This window comes from Pteronotus mesoamericanus, unplaced genomic scaffold (assembly GCF_021234165.1).
Source record: "Pteronotus mesoamericanus isolate MK-2021 breed Mesoamerican mustached bat unplaced genomic scaffold, CSHL_Meso_final scaffold_174, whole genome shotgun sequence".
NCBI lineage: Eukaryota > Metazoa > Chordata > Mammalia > Chiroptera > Mormoopidae > Pteronotus > Pteronotus mesoamericanus.
Window position 1 is genome coordinate 9,190,027 of NW_026555309.1, and position 16,924 is coordinate 9,206,950.

The window sequence follows — 16,924 nt, forward strand, 5'->3', positions numbered from 1 at the left end:
CCTCCCCCCCTTTACCCATCCAGTCATCCGTTTATCTATTTCTCCATCTTTATCTGTTTCTTTATTTTTCCTTAGCCTTCATACTCAGGAGAATATATATGAATTAATTTTCAAGATACAGATCCAAAAACACATATTGGCTTCTATAACTAATATGAAAGGCAAAAGTATTTCTCTGTCTCTCCTGTAAATGTTACGCGTGACTGAATGTGATCTGCTCAGAGGAAGAAGCTATATAGAGACATGCTTTCACAACTTTTCAAAAGAAAATTTTATGATAGAAGAAAGTTTTACAGCTTCAGGTTTAAAAAGTGTAATTAATTATGTCTGTTTTCACCCCAGAACTGCATGCTGCTTGGGGGACGGAAGAACACAGATGTCCCCCTGGAAGGATACTTAGTGACACCAATACAAAGGATATGCAAGTACCCTCTTCTTTTGAAGGTAATTCATGTGTTTATTGTAGCATTTTCCTTTTACCTGTATATTTTGCTTATAACCTTTTAAAAAATTTTTCTTTTAAACTGATATTTTAAAGAAAAGGCATTCATAGTCATTGCAGTAGAGGAAGGTATAAGAAGGTAAAGGGCAGATAAATGGTGATAGAAAAAGACTTGATTTGCGGTGGTAATCACACAATACAATATACAGATTATGCATCATAAGACTGTACACCTGAAACCTATATAATTTTATTAACCAATGTCACACTAATAAATGCAAATAAAAATGGCTGTTTTGTCACTAATTTATAGATGGCGTAGGAAACAAATCTTTTAAGAAGAACAGAAAGGGTTCTTTGTAGAAAACATACTTGAGTTTCATTTAGAGTAAGTGTGTTATTTTCAAGATAGATCTCATTAAGTACATTATGACCAGTTTATATAGCACTTTATCTTCCTTATCTCAAGTAAATTCTCTGCTGGTATATTTTTTGATTTACTTGAATATTGGTGTTAATGAAGTAAAGGTCAAAGTAACATAATTCAGAGCCATCTTGATGCTAATGAAGTGAAAGTCAAAGTTACATGATTTCAGAGCCTGGTTTTAAATCATTATTACAGGGAATGGTGGTGGTCACATGGGACAGTAAATGATGAGCATAGAACGACAGGGTCAAGAAAACATTGCCTCTGGAAGATAGGAAATGTTTTATTAATGATTGTAGGGACATTACCTCATTATAATGACCAAAATTTCTATTATGAAAAACATGTTGTAAAGCACTGTTTACTGCTTATACTGCAAGGGCCTATGAGTAGATTAGAACGGTAATTCTGGAAACAGTGTTTTTGGAACTGTTACCTCAGGAGAGACAATTTGGTGCGGTGGTTGAACACATGACTTCTGAGAACTGAGAAAGTGTTCTGCTTACAGATGTATGACTGAGCATATAACCTAATCTCCTAAAGCCTTGGGTTTTCATTTGTGGGTCAGAAGGGATAATGATGATAATAATGGTGAAGAAGAAATTATAGCATGTATCTACAAGAATGTGTATATGTATGTATATGTGTATCTGTGTATTTTCACATATATATGCATATATACATTATTATGTAATGATTGAACCATTAACATAAACCATTTAGCATAGTGTATACTCCATAAATGTTAGCCATTATTATTCATACATATATGATTCTGATTTATTTTAACGTATTAATTACTACTTGGTATCCAAATTTAAAAATACTCAAAAATGCTATGGACATATATCTGAGATTCTTATTTATTTACTTTGTGAGAAATAAATATTATGAATTTGAACTTAAAATATACCTTTTACTATGACTTTTGTCAGCTGCATAAATGGGTTTCTGTGGGAAATTTCATTGAAAAAGATCTCTTCTTATTGAATAAAACAACTCAAGTTGCTTGGGAAAGCCATAGAGAGAAGCTAACTCAGGGATCTCAAGTTCTGCAGAGCTTTGACACAGTCAAGAGGGTAGATGTGACATTGTCTTTGGGAGAGTCCCTTTGGACCTCTAACCTGGTGACTCAGATTTGCACATGTACTCATCACTGCAGTTACTCCTGGCCCCAATTTTGGAGTCCCAGGGATTTGTTTATTTTAAAAATCAGAAGGCATAGTGATATTAAGAAAAGTGCATTATGTCAAGTCATTGTTCTAAATCACTCATTTGTGGATTAGGATGCCCTTAGGTGCTTGAGCTGGCATTTCAAATGCTAGAATCACGGACAAATCCTTCCTTAGGAAGAAAGAGGCTATTTCAGAGCACCTTTAAGCGGTGGAGAGATGACATCTTTTCCCATTTGTGGGGAAGATTATGTTCACAAAGAAACATGAAGAAATGTTTACTTGTGTAGTAATAGGTTGGTGCTGATATTTTTCTCTCTGGTAGTAGCATCTGAAAAATTGTGCCAGTGTTCTCTTTGATTTTGGATGGCTTTATTTACTCAGAGAAAAACATGAGATTAGGCTGTGTGTTAAAGAAAAGATATGTTGGTCTTATTTGTGGAGTTTGAAATTATTGGGTTGACCTATTAGAACAGGGTGTATAGCAGGTAATTGAGAGAAGATTGTACTAGTCATTTTTCTCATTTTTTCACATGATTTAAATTCATGTCTAGACTCCGCACTATTGGGCACAGTTCCACAGGGCCTCAATTCTCATATCCTGCAAACTGACTTGACCTCTTCACATGATTTACAAATATTTCTACTCTTCAGGATTTCTGGAAAAGGTTGCATATCTCCTTATGTACTTGTGATTCAGCAAAACTTTTTAGACCATGTCTCGGGAGTGATGTTAATGTGTGTTTGTTTGGTGCTTGCTCTGAAGAACAGAGTCTGAACACTTGAGTGCAGGGTCAAAGTTTATGGCAAATTAGTGAAAAATAACAGAGCTCAAGAGAATATAGCAGCTGCATATTTTCCCACTGTATGTTAAGAATTAAGGAAATTCTTACAAAGACTTGCCTCGGGATTTCCGTAATTGTGTTAGTTGCATGGTGATGGCGACTGTAGTAAGGAGACAAATGACTAATTAAAAAGCAATGTGGTCACAACTGTCTAGACAGTGGGTGAAAATGTTTAATTTTGTGCTTCTAAACAACTAACAAGACCTTTTAATATATTTAAAAGATTAAAGATCACTGTAGTTCTGATGTCCTGAATGGAAGAAAACCATGAATAAAAAGACAAAAATCCCTGTCCCAAAACAAAAACCAAAAATAAAGCTGTTGAAGGGTGTATGACAGTTTATTCATAGAGAATGAACCTGAGTTATTAAAGAAAAAAGTAAAAATTGTTATTTTAATGATGGAGTATTGTGGAATTTATAAATTATTTATTTTGCTAGAGTATAAGACATTCTAGAATAAAGTAAAAGCTTTACTTTATTTATGGCATGTGTTTATAGTTTCTTAAAAATAATTAGAAAATAAGGCACTTAAATTATTTTTGAAATGATGGCACATATTCATTTAAAGATTTACTATTCCATTAAAGATGGTAGGAAAATGAAATTAACATATAAAGATGTACTTCTCCTGGAGCAAAAGTCAAACATAAAAAAAAGTATATACTGTAGGTGAAAGAGTTGACAATTTGAAAAGAGAAATCTAATTTAGTTGTTAAGAACAAAATAATTTCTCAGGAAAAATTAAAGTGACTATAAAAATGTTTATCAGAGTAATAACACATAAATTGATTCAATCTTTTGTTTTTGATCTTAATCTTAGTGGAGTCACTTCTGAAAGTGGCACTCACGATCTTTGCAGTTTTCATTTCCTGGTCAGTCTGAACCTGCTGTACCAGAAAGCTGGAGATCAAAGCGTGATTTGTTTTTGTGTATAAACAGGAGTTGCTGAAGCGGACTCCAAGGAAACACAGTGACTATGCGGCGGTGATGGAAGCCCTCCAAGCCATGAAAGCCGTCTGTTCCAACATAAATGAGGCCAAGAGACAGATGGAGAAGTTAGAAGTTTTAGAGGAATGGCAGTCTCACATAGAAGGCTGGGAGGTACAGTCACTGTTTCAACGATTGAGTTAAACTAGTTTTGCTGTTTCTCATGCTATATGTAGAATGGATCAGCATTGGATGGAACCGTAAATGGTCATTTTCTTAGATAATTCTGGGGGCCTATAAATAGCATTTCTAAAAAGTGCTGTCATTTTTATTTTTTAAAAATCTTTAAAGTAGTAGTTAATTGGCTTATCCTCAAGCTTTGTAAGACAGCCAGTCAATACCGCATGGGTTATAAGATTTGATATTTCAGTATTTGTGCTTTGTGATTGTTCTTTTTCCTGTCTTAACTGTGGTCAATAAGTATATAGCCTGAATCCTGGAGAGAGTATAGAAGGAGATGAAGGCTCCATATGTGTACTGTGATAATATTTTCGGACTATAAATTAGCTGTTCAATGATAAATTTCATTGTAAGCTGACTTAATCTCCCTAAATTTGAATTTCTTCATTTCTAAAATGAGTGAAGTAGCTGTGACACATTTTTAAGGTCCATTCAAGATGACAAATCTTAATGGGTTCGTGATTTATTACAGAAAGATTATTAAAAATTATTAAAAAAGCCAATGAAAGGTGGTATTCAGAATCTGTAATGTGTATTCAGCTCTGGTAAGTTTAAATCCCATTTACTTCATGGGTTGGGGCCCTATGTTACTTTAGTGCTATATAAAGTACAAACTAAAATTTTCTCTCTTTCAATTGTTTCATTTAGATGAGCATGAGCTTTGGACTGGGATAAATTTTTGTTGTTATAAAGTAAGCAAATATCATAACATTTTTAAAGTATAAAGAAATTTTAAAGTATTTCTTACCAAATATTATATCACACAAATCCAAGTAGCTTTTATCTTTAGGGCATTATAATGACTTCTTGGTTTCTTATCTTCAATATACTGGTTTCCACTTACATCTAAAATTATAGCCACTAAGATTTGCAAAGAAATCCCAAACCTTGACTTCAGGGAATTCTCCTATTTATCCATTCTTTCCCATGAATTTTTAAAAATGCTTACTGGGATCTGACTTAGCTTCCTCCTCATTTATATTCTTCCATTTCAAGTGTCCAGGGTGACCCCCATTCAGCAAGAGTGCTACTTATTCCAATCATTTAAAATGGTCATGTGTTTTACAGTTGATTCATGATGATAATTCTTTTCCTGGGGAGTGGTTGTCCTGCTGGGGTGAGAAAAATGGACTGAAGTTTGCTTTTGCTGCCTGTTGTCACTGAAACACTGGAAGAAAAACTGAACTTGCTTTAAATTGAAGGATTTGTCAGTGATGTCTGCCAGGCCTTTTACCACAACACACACACAGTCCCTGTTCAGTGCTTTATGGAAATGGGATCTGTAATAATTTTGTTTCCTCCTCGTACACATCCCCCAAATCGGACCTACTGCAGAAATGAGCGATTCTTTAAAAAGTATTGATATTTCTGGTACTGTACAGACCAGTTACTCCAAGGAAGAATGTATGGGGGCCATCCTGTGCCATTTGCGACCTGTAACGCTGGGGACCTCGACCTCACAGACCTCGCTGGGTGTACAACGCTAGGGTGCAAGGGAAAAAAGAGCACTGATGTCAAGGAAACTGGTGGGAGGAAATCAGCTGTGACTTCAGTTCCAGCAGGAGATAAAATGAATTTTGGGTCCCAAAAAGAGAGGCAACACAAAATTCTACTTGAGGAGATGTGAAAATGATTGCACAGGGCGCAGCCCAAACAGTGATATGGCAGTTTCGGGACTTTGAGAGACTGAAGCTTGGAGCACAGCCCAGCCAGTCGGCAGACAACTTGTGTTAAGGACCCGATTCCTCATCTCAGTCCAGCACCTCAGAGGGATGGGGCAACTGGTAGAGTACTCAGCCTGGTCCCTCCTGGGAAGATTAGGAGCAGTTGCTATCTAATGGGACTGCAGAGGTCCCTGGCCAGAGGGACACAGCCATCCAGGATGAATCTCAGACCTGGGAGGAAGTGGGAAAGGTTGGTTAAAGAGCTTTCTTTGAATTGCTAATGGGTTTGTTCAGTTTACAGATACTTTTGAGATTGTTTAGAGTGGCTCTCCTGGGCCAAGTACAGATATGCTGGCGTCACATAGATTTTTTCAGAGCTTTGAGGCTTAGAATCATGAGCTAACCTTGGGAACCAGCTTCTCCTCTAGTGCCTTGTACGAACTCCTGTAAACCTTTAGGACCACCTTAGAGATGACACTTGCTCCTGTAACTAAGAATCTTTAGAATGGAATCTGAGTCAGATATGCCATGAACTTGCCTATTTCCACTGTAGGGGGATTATTATTTCAAATAAGTTACTTAATTATCTAGGATCTTATTTCTGCATTCATCAAATGAAGTCTTTTTACAGTGGAAATCTCTCAGATAAACTTGCCTAGTATAAAAATTAGGTTTTTGTCAGTATTTACATAGTGACTGACACCACAGAAGATCTGTAGTTGTTTTAGTTGCTCATTTTGAAGTTCTACCTTTTATTAATATAATTTATTATATCTCAGGCCTATATCTTATCCAACATTCCAAACTTTCCACAAGATATTGTACTAAAGGTAATTGTAGAACAATAATCAATGTGCTTGGAAACTAAGTTTATTAACTGTTTAATCAGAGTCATTGATTCATTTTGTAGAACAGGACTGTTTTTAGTCTCTGTCTGCTTTTTGGTTGGTTGATAGTATTGTAACTATAGTATTGTAATTTTTGGAGTGATACTGACCAATATTGACAAAGGAGAATCATTAAACATTATACCATTTAGTAATTCACTTTTATGTCCTTGATATGATTGATCTTTCAAATCAGGGGAAAAGTCACAATAAACGATAAGAGGATGAATTATTAAAATAGGAAGATATTGGAAAAAATAAGATGCAAGATAATAATTGTGTTTTAGAAAGTAAGAAGAAAATAGAAATCCGACACCTCTTGATTACCTTGTTACATGGAGAAATACAATGCCACAAGACCATTTTAGAATCATCTCTTGTTGGTTTTGGAATCTGTGTCTGCCAGTGTTCGGACTCCACGTCATGTTCTCTTGTTATTTCATGACTTGTTACTTTGTGAGTCTGACAAAGATTATGGTGAGGCCTGTCTCTTTGTGTCTCTCTTCTGTGGTGATTTGGTAACTGCAATTGGCCTTTCTTGAGGCAGACTTGATTTATAAATAGTCCTTGTTATTTAAGCATAGGTGGTTTGGGAAAAACCGCCATTGAAAGTGAGTCAACATAAAAGGGAGACCAAAATTTCACAGTATGTGGAATTTGATGGGAGGGGGGGAAGTTTGATTGGGATATTATCTTAGTAAAATGAAAATTTATATTAATTTGGTTTATCTAATATGTAACAGAATTTAGGTTATATTTTCTGTTAATAATTTGAATCTCAAAAAGACTGAATCAAATGCTGAGTCTTTTTTTTTCCTTTGGAGAGGGCATACATTTTTTTGGACAAAATTATGTAATAAAACAATGTGATATTCTTCATTTCACATTTAACTTTCATAGTTTTAAAGTTTTTTTAAAGAATATTCAAACACTTCATTAATTTTCTCAAGAAACTTCTTTGATATTGAAACTATTTTTTTTATGAAGCACCCATCTACTTGTCCTTCTTGACCATCTTCTTTTCTTCTGCTGTGGGTGGGTGTAGCTCTGTTAGGTCTTTTTCTGTCGATGCCATATATATGAGGGAGGAAGTTTCAAGGCCTCCTTCAATGGCTCATCTTTCCTCAGATTATGGTTTCCTCTCTGCAGTCAGTTTGTGTTTTTCTGATGTTGACATTCAACCTTTAGTTGACAAGATAAATGAGATAGCCCCTGGTGCTAAGCTGGGAGAGCTGTTAATGGGTCAGATAATCAGTGAATGGTTTCCTATTACAATGATTTTTGCCACCTTGTACCTGCAAATAATCAGCAGTGAACCCTTAAGTAACTTAAATGAAAAGAAATTGTTCACACAAAATAGAAATTTACCCTTCTATTTTTAAAAAGATTTTGTTTATTTATTTTTAGAGAGAGGAGAAAGGAAGGAGAAAGAGGAGAGAAAAGTCAAAGTGTGGTTGCCTGTCGTGCGCCCCACACTGGGGACCTGGCCCATAACCCAGACATGTGCCCTGACTGGGAATCAAACTGGCTACCCTTTGGTTTACAGGCCAGCACTCCATCCACCAAGCCACACCAGCCAAGGCAGATTTACCTTTCTAAATATTCCAGATATGGTTTAGCTGTAGTATTTTTATCGAGTTTTTTTTTGAGATTTGTTTTATTATTACAGTTCTACATAAATTATGATTTTAATGTTTAAGAAACATTGGAAATTAGAAAAGAACCCATGAAATAACTACACATGCTTCCGATGGCCTTTTCAGGCTCTTGTCTTTTTCTGAAATTATGTCTTGGCACCTAACACGTGTCCATTCATGAAATTTATCGTGCTTTTATATTAAATTCTGAAATGGTGCTTTGACCATTAATAGTTTTTCATGTATACAGACCATATAATTGGCAGCCTATTATATATTTCAAATTCTAGATTAAAAATTATTCAACTTAACAATTTAGATTCCGAATTGTTATTATTGTGTTGCTGGACAGTGTAACAGGAAGCACACACAACAAGAAGAGAAGCTCTTGGTGAGCAGTGGTGCCAAAACGGGCTGCTCTGGGTCCCAGTGTGTGACGAAAGTCATTGTTCGTGTTACCCATTCAGACTGACCTCAACCATATTGGAAGGTGATATTTAAATGGTTTACGTCATGAATTCAATGAAGAAAATCACAGGAGAATGATTGAAGCCTGAAACCACAACATGGAAGGAACTATATAATTAATGATAAGCTTACATAATAATAAACACACAGAGCTGTCCCTGATACTCATCACTGCTCACTTATGCCAACTCTCATTTTATTAATGTTCTATTCTTGCAATGATTACACTGCATTTAATTGTGCTCACATTTCTGTTTCTTCCACTAGTGTACGTGTTTCTTGAGAGCAGAGGTCATGTCTCAAACTCTGGGTCCCCAGTGTCTAAGACAGTGTCTGATACATAGTGGGCTGAATAGTCATTAAATGCAGATATAATTACATTGTAGTTATGCATTAACTGTTAGTGGTTTCTTACTATTTTTGGATACTCTTGGCTCTTTTGCTTAGTGGCAGTGATTCCGACATGGTCCTATTTAGAGTCCAATATTTATTTCATTATTCTGCTACTTTGATATTCTGTAATAATCTTTAGCATCCTGTTCTGGTTTATGGTTCACAAATACACAAATATACCTTGGGAGTTTTTTCTTCCTTGTGATTAAACACCCTGCAGTTTGTTTGAAATGCAGTTGTTGTAAAGGTACTTCTGCAATACAGGTACTGTTTCTCTTGTCTCATGATCATATGCAGGTGGGCTTCCCTCAGTGTATTTCCCCCTTTTTACTGTTGGGATGGTGGCACTGAAGAGGAATAAGATAGGTGCATGGCTTGGGGTAGAAAGGGAGAAGCTTTTGGAATGAGAGGGGCCTCGATGAGTACGTTTTCCACCACTGGTCACATAGATTCATTTATGGTTATGTCCTACCTTGAACTTTCAGTCTGCCTTCCTTTCCTGATCTAATGAGAGCAGCCAGGATTGCAATTCTCCATGTAACTTCCTAGTTGGGGATTTTACTGTATTTAATTCTATATATGTAATTTATTGCAAACAAAGAGTCTCTGATTTTACATCCTCAATTTAGCTTCCTAAAAGGAAATGTGTATTAATTCTAGAGGATAAAAGTACATTACTTTGGTAATATTTTAAGGAATTGCTAAAAGACAGCAGGGCTCTGAACCATAGAGAGTAAAAACATTATTTAAAAGTATCTCCATTAAATATGCACATTTACATATTATATGATATGTAATGGCTTTGGGGCAGTTCAGAATTAATGATTTATGCAAAGCTCTTTTATTTTTAAAAATAATCCTTTCATACCTTCCTTCTCAAATGTTAGTTTTGGCTCCATGATAAATCAGCACATTCTTCAAGTAGCTTATTATTTCACAGGCAGTATATTTTTCATGGTTGTGGTTTTTTCACAGTACAAGAGTCTTCTTCCTCTGACATATGCATGGTGACCCATGAAACAGTTTACAAAGCTGATTTAATTCAATAAATTCTTTTTTCCTAATACTTTCAGAATAGAAAGACCAGATGCTAGACATTTATTCCAGGAGAAAATATTTAACACATTGACTGAAATGTTGTAGAAATGTTAAAAACCTGACTTTAATGTTCATCTAGATATAAGTGTTTATTATACATGGTTGTTCAATGACTAAATATGTGTTTGTGAAAAATATCTATATTTAAAAATTAACATCAGTGTTCAAAATGAAGATAAAATACTATCTAGGTAAAGTCCTATTGTGCAGGTTTAAATGAATATTCAGTGATGATGAAATATACTATGTGGATGAAACACACCAGAGGCGGAGCTGGCTGCATAACATGTGATAACACCTCTGCCGTCCTGGGCTTGGGGAAAGAGTAGGGGCTGCCTCTGCCAGAGCCCTGTGCTCACCTTTGTCTCCACGTTAGCGTGGTTACTGTACTGAACACTTAGGCACCTGAGCTCAGGTAATCAAGCCTCTGAAGCAGTGTTGCTAAAATGTTGGTGGAAAAGCACATGTATCAGGACCAGCAGGATGGTCTGAGACCTACCCCAGATTCACCGAGTTTCAGTCTCTGAGGGTAGCTCCAAGCAAAGTTTTAACTAGCCCAAGTGTGTCTTCTGCACTCTAAAATTTGAGAACCATTGTCCTAGAGGCTTTGATCTCTTCCAATGAGCTGCCTGGCTTGTATGATTTCCTAGTTCCTTCATCTGACATTCTCTTCATAAGAGACTTAAGTACTCCCAACATTTACCTAGCAATCTAGTGTTTATAGCCATATTTTATTTCAATTTCTCCTGTGAGTTTTGTAGCTTGACTTTTTTATCCCTAACCCCCAAAACTCCGATAAGTGAATAAAATGCACATAATTTTCAAAATATCATAACCTTTATATATTTCAAAAATAAAGCTACAAGATTTTTTTTTTTTTGCTACAAAGAGGTGTAGATTTTTATTATTTAAGTGAGGGGAAAATATGCAAATAGTATATTTGTAGTAGTAACTCTTTCATAATATAACAAATTATGTTCCTACCTTGGCCTTTATGGGATACTATAAGAAATAGTCTAAGGTAAAGTATTTTGTACCTTTTGTGGAGTTGCTATTAATAAAGCCACTTTTCACAATGCCGTTTATGTTCACTGTGGAGCAATCAATGTGATGTTTCCTTTTTTTAATATTTTCAGTACTATTCCATCTCAGCTTTTTTCCCAAAGTAGGGGTGGTATGCACTATAAATAAGAAATCATTGCCACAGGAATTGGGATTTATATTCATGTTTGATGACAGTTTTTGTTTTTGCTTAAATATCATATGACAAAGTATATGAAGTGTAATGTCTGACAGAACTCCATATATATATCCTTATGATGAAAGGAGAGAGGGAAATAGCTAAAATTTAAAATATTTTTGTATGTAATATACTTACTTAAATTAGCACAACAACACTGTCTTAACTAACTTCTGTTTAGGAAGTTTCTTACTATGGGTATGAGTTGTCATTTTAACTTAAATTTTTATAATTGATCAGAAAAACTATATCAATTACTGTGAAAATATGCAATTTAAAATTAATGTTTTGAGTTTTAAATATTAAAAATAAAAATTAAACTATTAAGTTTAAAAAGAACCAGAAATTTATCCCCAGATTTGAAGAGACAAGACACATTTAAAACTGAAATATTCTTGTAGATAAAGCACTCCAGAGAGATCTTTACTGAAAATTTCCTTTTTTAAAAAATCCAACTCAGTGCATTAGCTTTAATAGACTCCAGTATTTACAATGGCTCAGTTCACACAGCAATCCATCTCCTGTGTTCTGCTCAGTGGGCAGTTTTCCTCTGTATGATTCAGGGATGCAGGCTCCTTATTTCTTGTGGCTCCTACTTCCAATGGTTTGCATTTTTGTTAAGAATCAGTATTGTCACTAAATCATGACTTTAATGGACACTCAAGGCTTACTTAATGACTGTGTTTCTGTGCCAACTTTTAATTGATGAGAAGCTCTGTGGAAGGTTGCTCTCTTTAAATACATAGATTTTTTTCTTTTGTTTCTTTTCTTTTTCCTCTTTATCCTAGGGATGGGTCTATACATTGAGTCCTGCTAAAAATTTAAACAGTTTCTTATTCTTTTCCATGTGTCCATGGAGCTCTTTTCCCATATCAGGGAAAGAGAGAAGGAAGAAAGAACTATGAAGAACCTTAATATACTCTGGCTGGTGAGGCTCAGTGGATTGAGCACCAGCCTGCGAACCAAAGGGTTGCTGGTTCGATTCCCAGTCAGGTCACATGCCTGGGTTGCGGGCCAGGTGCCTAGTGCAGGGTGTGAGAGAGACAACCACACATTGATGTTTCTCTCCCTCCCTCTTTCTCCCTCTCTAAAAATAAATAAATAAAATCTTTTTTTTTTTTTAGTTCCTGTAACCCAATTTTTTAAAATTTTTTTTTGCAAATACATTTGTCTCTGCCTTCCCCCCACCACTTTCCCTTGCCCCTCCCCCCTCCCTCCCTTAACCCTTCCCCTTTGGTTTTGTCCATGAGACCTTGCTATATGTTCCTTGACTTTCCCCTTCCCTTTCTTTTCCCCTACCCCCCTTCCCTCTTGTCTCTGTTGGTTTCTTTTCCTTTCAGTGTTGCTGGTCTTATTTTCCTTGCATCTTTGTATTGTTGGTTAGGTTCCGCTTATAGGTGAGACTATATGGTTAAATAAATAAAATCTTTAAAAAAGGAACATTAATGTTATGAACCAGTTTGAACTCATTTCCTTTTTAAAGAACATAGGTAACATATATCATAGATGCTAATGTATGCATACATATGTAAAATAGCTGAAAGAGACCCCAGTTCTCTCAACAGCAGTTGTATCATCTGAGACCGACCATGAGGAGCCTGGAAGGGAAGGAGACCAACATTCTGTGTATAAATGTACTGTTTGAATTTTCATTCTGTCTTTACATTGTATCTTCAAATAAAAAAGATATATTTTTAAGGAGAGAAAGAATTACACATGAAAGTTTCTATGAAGTGATCAAACATTATCTCTACTTTTTTTTTTTCTGACTTAGGGGTCCAACATTACTGATACTTGCACTGAAATGCTCATGTGTGGAATCTTACTGAAAATTTCTTCTGGAAATATTCAAGAACGGGTGTTTTTTCTTTTTGATAATCTTTTGGTGTATTGCAAAAGAAAACACAGGTAAGAGGATACACAGGTAACACTTTAGAAGTTGTTTGTCCATGTAACACGTCCCACCTTTTCCTCTGTGGTCGGTCCTGGGAGCTCAGGATCTCATCCGTCAACTTCCACATGCTCAGCCTGTCCTATGACTGTCCTTTCATCTTCTGCTAACACCTAACTGAAATGTGACTGTCATTCAATGGCACTGCCTCCCCAGAAGCCCTCTGGAGGAAAGGTTTTTTGGTGGTTGTTCCTAATCCTCCTGCTGCAAACCCTGTAGGACAAGTAGGTATGTCCTCCTTGCTTCCTAATGCTGCTTCCCAGCCACTTTCTCCTCTTTCTTTGAGAATCTCAGCAAATGTGAAATTCTTGCCATTAGTCCTTCCTATCTAGGAGCTTTCTTGGTTTATTTCCTTTTACAGAGCACTTTATATATCCTCGCCCCACACAAATTAAGGGATTGCTTTAGCTTTTGTACCACTTTCTTGTGTTTCCTTGGTCTCCATTTTTGTTGTGCTCAAAGCTCTTATGGATGATCAGCTCAGTCTTTGGACCTGAAAACCTGCAGTTTCTTTGCTGGCAATAATATTCTATTTCATTACACCTGAGCCACCTGTCCTATGAGCATCCCTGTAGTTTGTCAACACTAACAGTTATAAAAATTGCAGTCTTGATTGTCAGCCTCCCACTCTGCTCCACTAAACTGCTCAAGTCAAAGTCACCACCATCATCCGTGTTTCCTAAGTGGTCACTCTTCTGCTCCATAAGGTTTTACCTATTTTCTCAGCACTATTTAGCTTAGTTGAGCACTTCGTCCTTCTTAAAACACTTAAAATATCTTTACTTTGTAAAAAAAAAAAACAAAAAAAAAAACAACCAAACAACACACAGAGCACAAATTGCGGAGCAGTGAATGCGAGCATGTTGGGCCCAGTTGGGAAACTACCACTGTCACCCAGGGAGCAGACACCCGGGGGGTGGCCCAGGGTGGACAAAGACATGCTGCAAGATTTTTGTCTGTTTTAAATGCAGAATCAATAAGGTTTTCTACTGGATTGGATGTGGGAGAGTGAGCAAAATATAGGAGCCAAGGCTAATGCCTATGTTTTGGAATCAAGAAAACTAATGGATAGGGAAAACCGGGAGAGGAACAGTTTTAGGAGAGGAAATAAATAAATTTGTGGGGGAATTTTTAATTTAAATTTTTTTCAGTTACAGTTTACGTTCAATATTATTTTGTATTAGTTTCAGGTATACAGAATAGTGATTAGACAATCATATACTTCACAGAGTATTCCTCCTGATATTTCCAGTACCCATCCGGCACCATACATAGTTATTACAATATTATTGATTATATTTTCTGTGCTGTACTTAACATCCCGCAAAGAAATCAAGAATTCTATTTCTTTCATGTTGCACTGGCTTTTCTTCTTTTCTAGTTGTTCTTCCCTGTGAGTTTTGCATGGCCAGGTTCTTTATGTCTTTTAGATCTCATTGAAGTGTTACTTCCTCAGAAATATCTTCCCTGACCACCCTATCCAAGGTAGCCTCCCAGCTACCTTACCAATATCTGCAAAGTGCATGCTGGTATTTTCTCCATTATTTATTTGTTCATTTTCTACCACCTTTTTAAGAGGGGGCTGTAAGGTACGTGAGAACAAGGGTCTTGTTGTTTTTTCATTACTCTCTGCCTGGAGACTGGAGCAGACCTTTTATGTAATAGATACTCAAGATATATTGGTTAACTAAGTGAATAAATGATTGAATGAATGAAATCCAAGCAAGTCCTTGATATAGCTTAGCCATTGTTAGTTTAAATAATGTTATGCATTAATGCTATTGATGTAATTATTTGTTTTAAAGCATAGATATAATTTTCTTTCCTCAGAAGGCACATGTTTGATAGGATGTTTTCTTGAACTTCTGCGTAAAATTTTTGCAGGCTGATTAAGCAAAACAGTCAAGTTGCACTTTATTGGGAAATTTTTTGAGCCTTCACGTGCTTCTTCTTAACTGCATCTGGGAAATGTTAGTTTCAATGAAGTGGTAGCATGTACCTTGATAAAAGGAAACAGGTTAGGATTTGAGCCAAAAGATTATTAAATTGTTGTCATCTTTGTCTTAATGAGCTTTTTAAAAAAGTTGGTCTTTACCACGTGTGAAAATGAACTTTATTTAAATGAATGTTTATTTTTTTTCTAGTATGCTCTTCTAAATTCTTTGTGTTTGGTAGCAAGATTGAGATTAATAGACATAGGATTTAGGAAGATGTAGAAGAGGATATTAATTTTACTTGTATGTAATTCATTAAACACTAATGTGATTCAAGTTGTTTAGGTGTAATTATTTTTTCCTAGCTTTATTGAGGTATAATTGAGAAATAGAACTGTAAAATATTTAGAGTATACAACATGATGATTTGATATACATAATATGTTGTGAAAGGATTTTCCTCATTGAGTTAATTAACACATCCATCTAGGTGAAATTACTAAAGGCGTGCATTTGAGAATGAAATCTTGTTTTATTACAGTTGATCCCATTCTTATTTATATATACATACCTTCCCTCTGCAAAATATAGACTATACAATGATAATATCATTTATGGTCTCATGGGCCTTAATAATTAAATAAATTAAACAAGAAAGGTCTTATAAAATTAGAATCTTGCAGTTTAGCAAATATCCGTAATGTATGTATAGCATGGACAAAATACTTAGCATTTAGAAATGGAAATCACCAAATAAACCTGTATGTCCGTCCCTTCCTGAGTGATGGTAGTGTTAATCCACCATCTGTTTCCACATTTTAGTGTACTGCATTTCCATTACCACATACAGGGTAGGCTCTAACGTTCCTTCAGAAAGCATGAGTAAACTGAACCTTTTCCAGACTTCCATGATGTTGTAATTGCAAGAACCAGAGATCTGATGCATTTATTTTAGAGTTCCATTCATTAAAGACAAAAGTGTTAATTAGACATCCCAGCTCTCCACATTTCTAACACTATTAATCTTAGATCTTAGAGGAAACTAGTATTATTTAAAAATAATGTATTAAATCGTACTTGATACATATAACATGACTGCTTAGTTTGGCTTGTTTATGAGCTTTATATATGAGATAATATCATTGTGTATTTGGTTGTATGCAACATATTTTGTTTAGGATAATATGATTTAAAAACTATTTATCCATGTGTGTAGCAATAGTTTATTCATCTTAACTGCTACATAGTATTCCATTGGTTGAATATAATATGATTTAATTAATAACAATTTATTTGTTCTCCTGTCCATGCACTTGAGTGTTATTTGCCAGCTTTTATGTTATTGTGAACATTTCTGTCCACTCATCCTAATGACCATTCAAACATAATTAGGAAGGAAATCATAGACTTAAGATGTGCAAGTACACAATATTACAATATAGAGTAAAATTATTTTCAAACCATAGACTTTTTAATCTTTAAAATTCAGTACAGCCATTTTCTGAGGGACCAAAGGTCTAAATGAACTAAGCGCTATAGCACTGATACACACTTACTAGATTTCACATTGGCTTTTATCATCTGCAGGTCAAGAGAA

At 35.4% G+C, this 16,924-nt stretch overlaps 1 protein-coding gene across 1 annotated transcript in view; it reads left to right on the plus strand.

The window, feature by feature from the left end:
* The window catches only part of PREX2 (phosphatidylinositol-3,4,5-trisphosphate dependent Rac exchange factor 2), a 228,740-nt gene that overhangs the window by 66,306 nt on the left and 145,510 nt on the right, over positions 1–16,924 (plus strand). Inside the window, exons 5-7 of the mRNA XM_054590233.1 lie at positions 343–444; positions 3,828–3,989; positions 13,217–13,350. Of these exons, the coding sequence (XP_054446208.1) occupies positions 343–444; positions 3,828–3,989; positions 13,217–13,350 (398 nt within the window). The remainder of the gene's footprint in view (positions 1–342; positions 445–3,827; positions 3,990–13,216; positions 13,351–16,924) is intronic.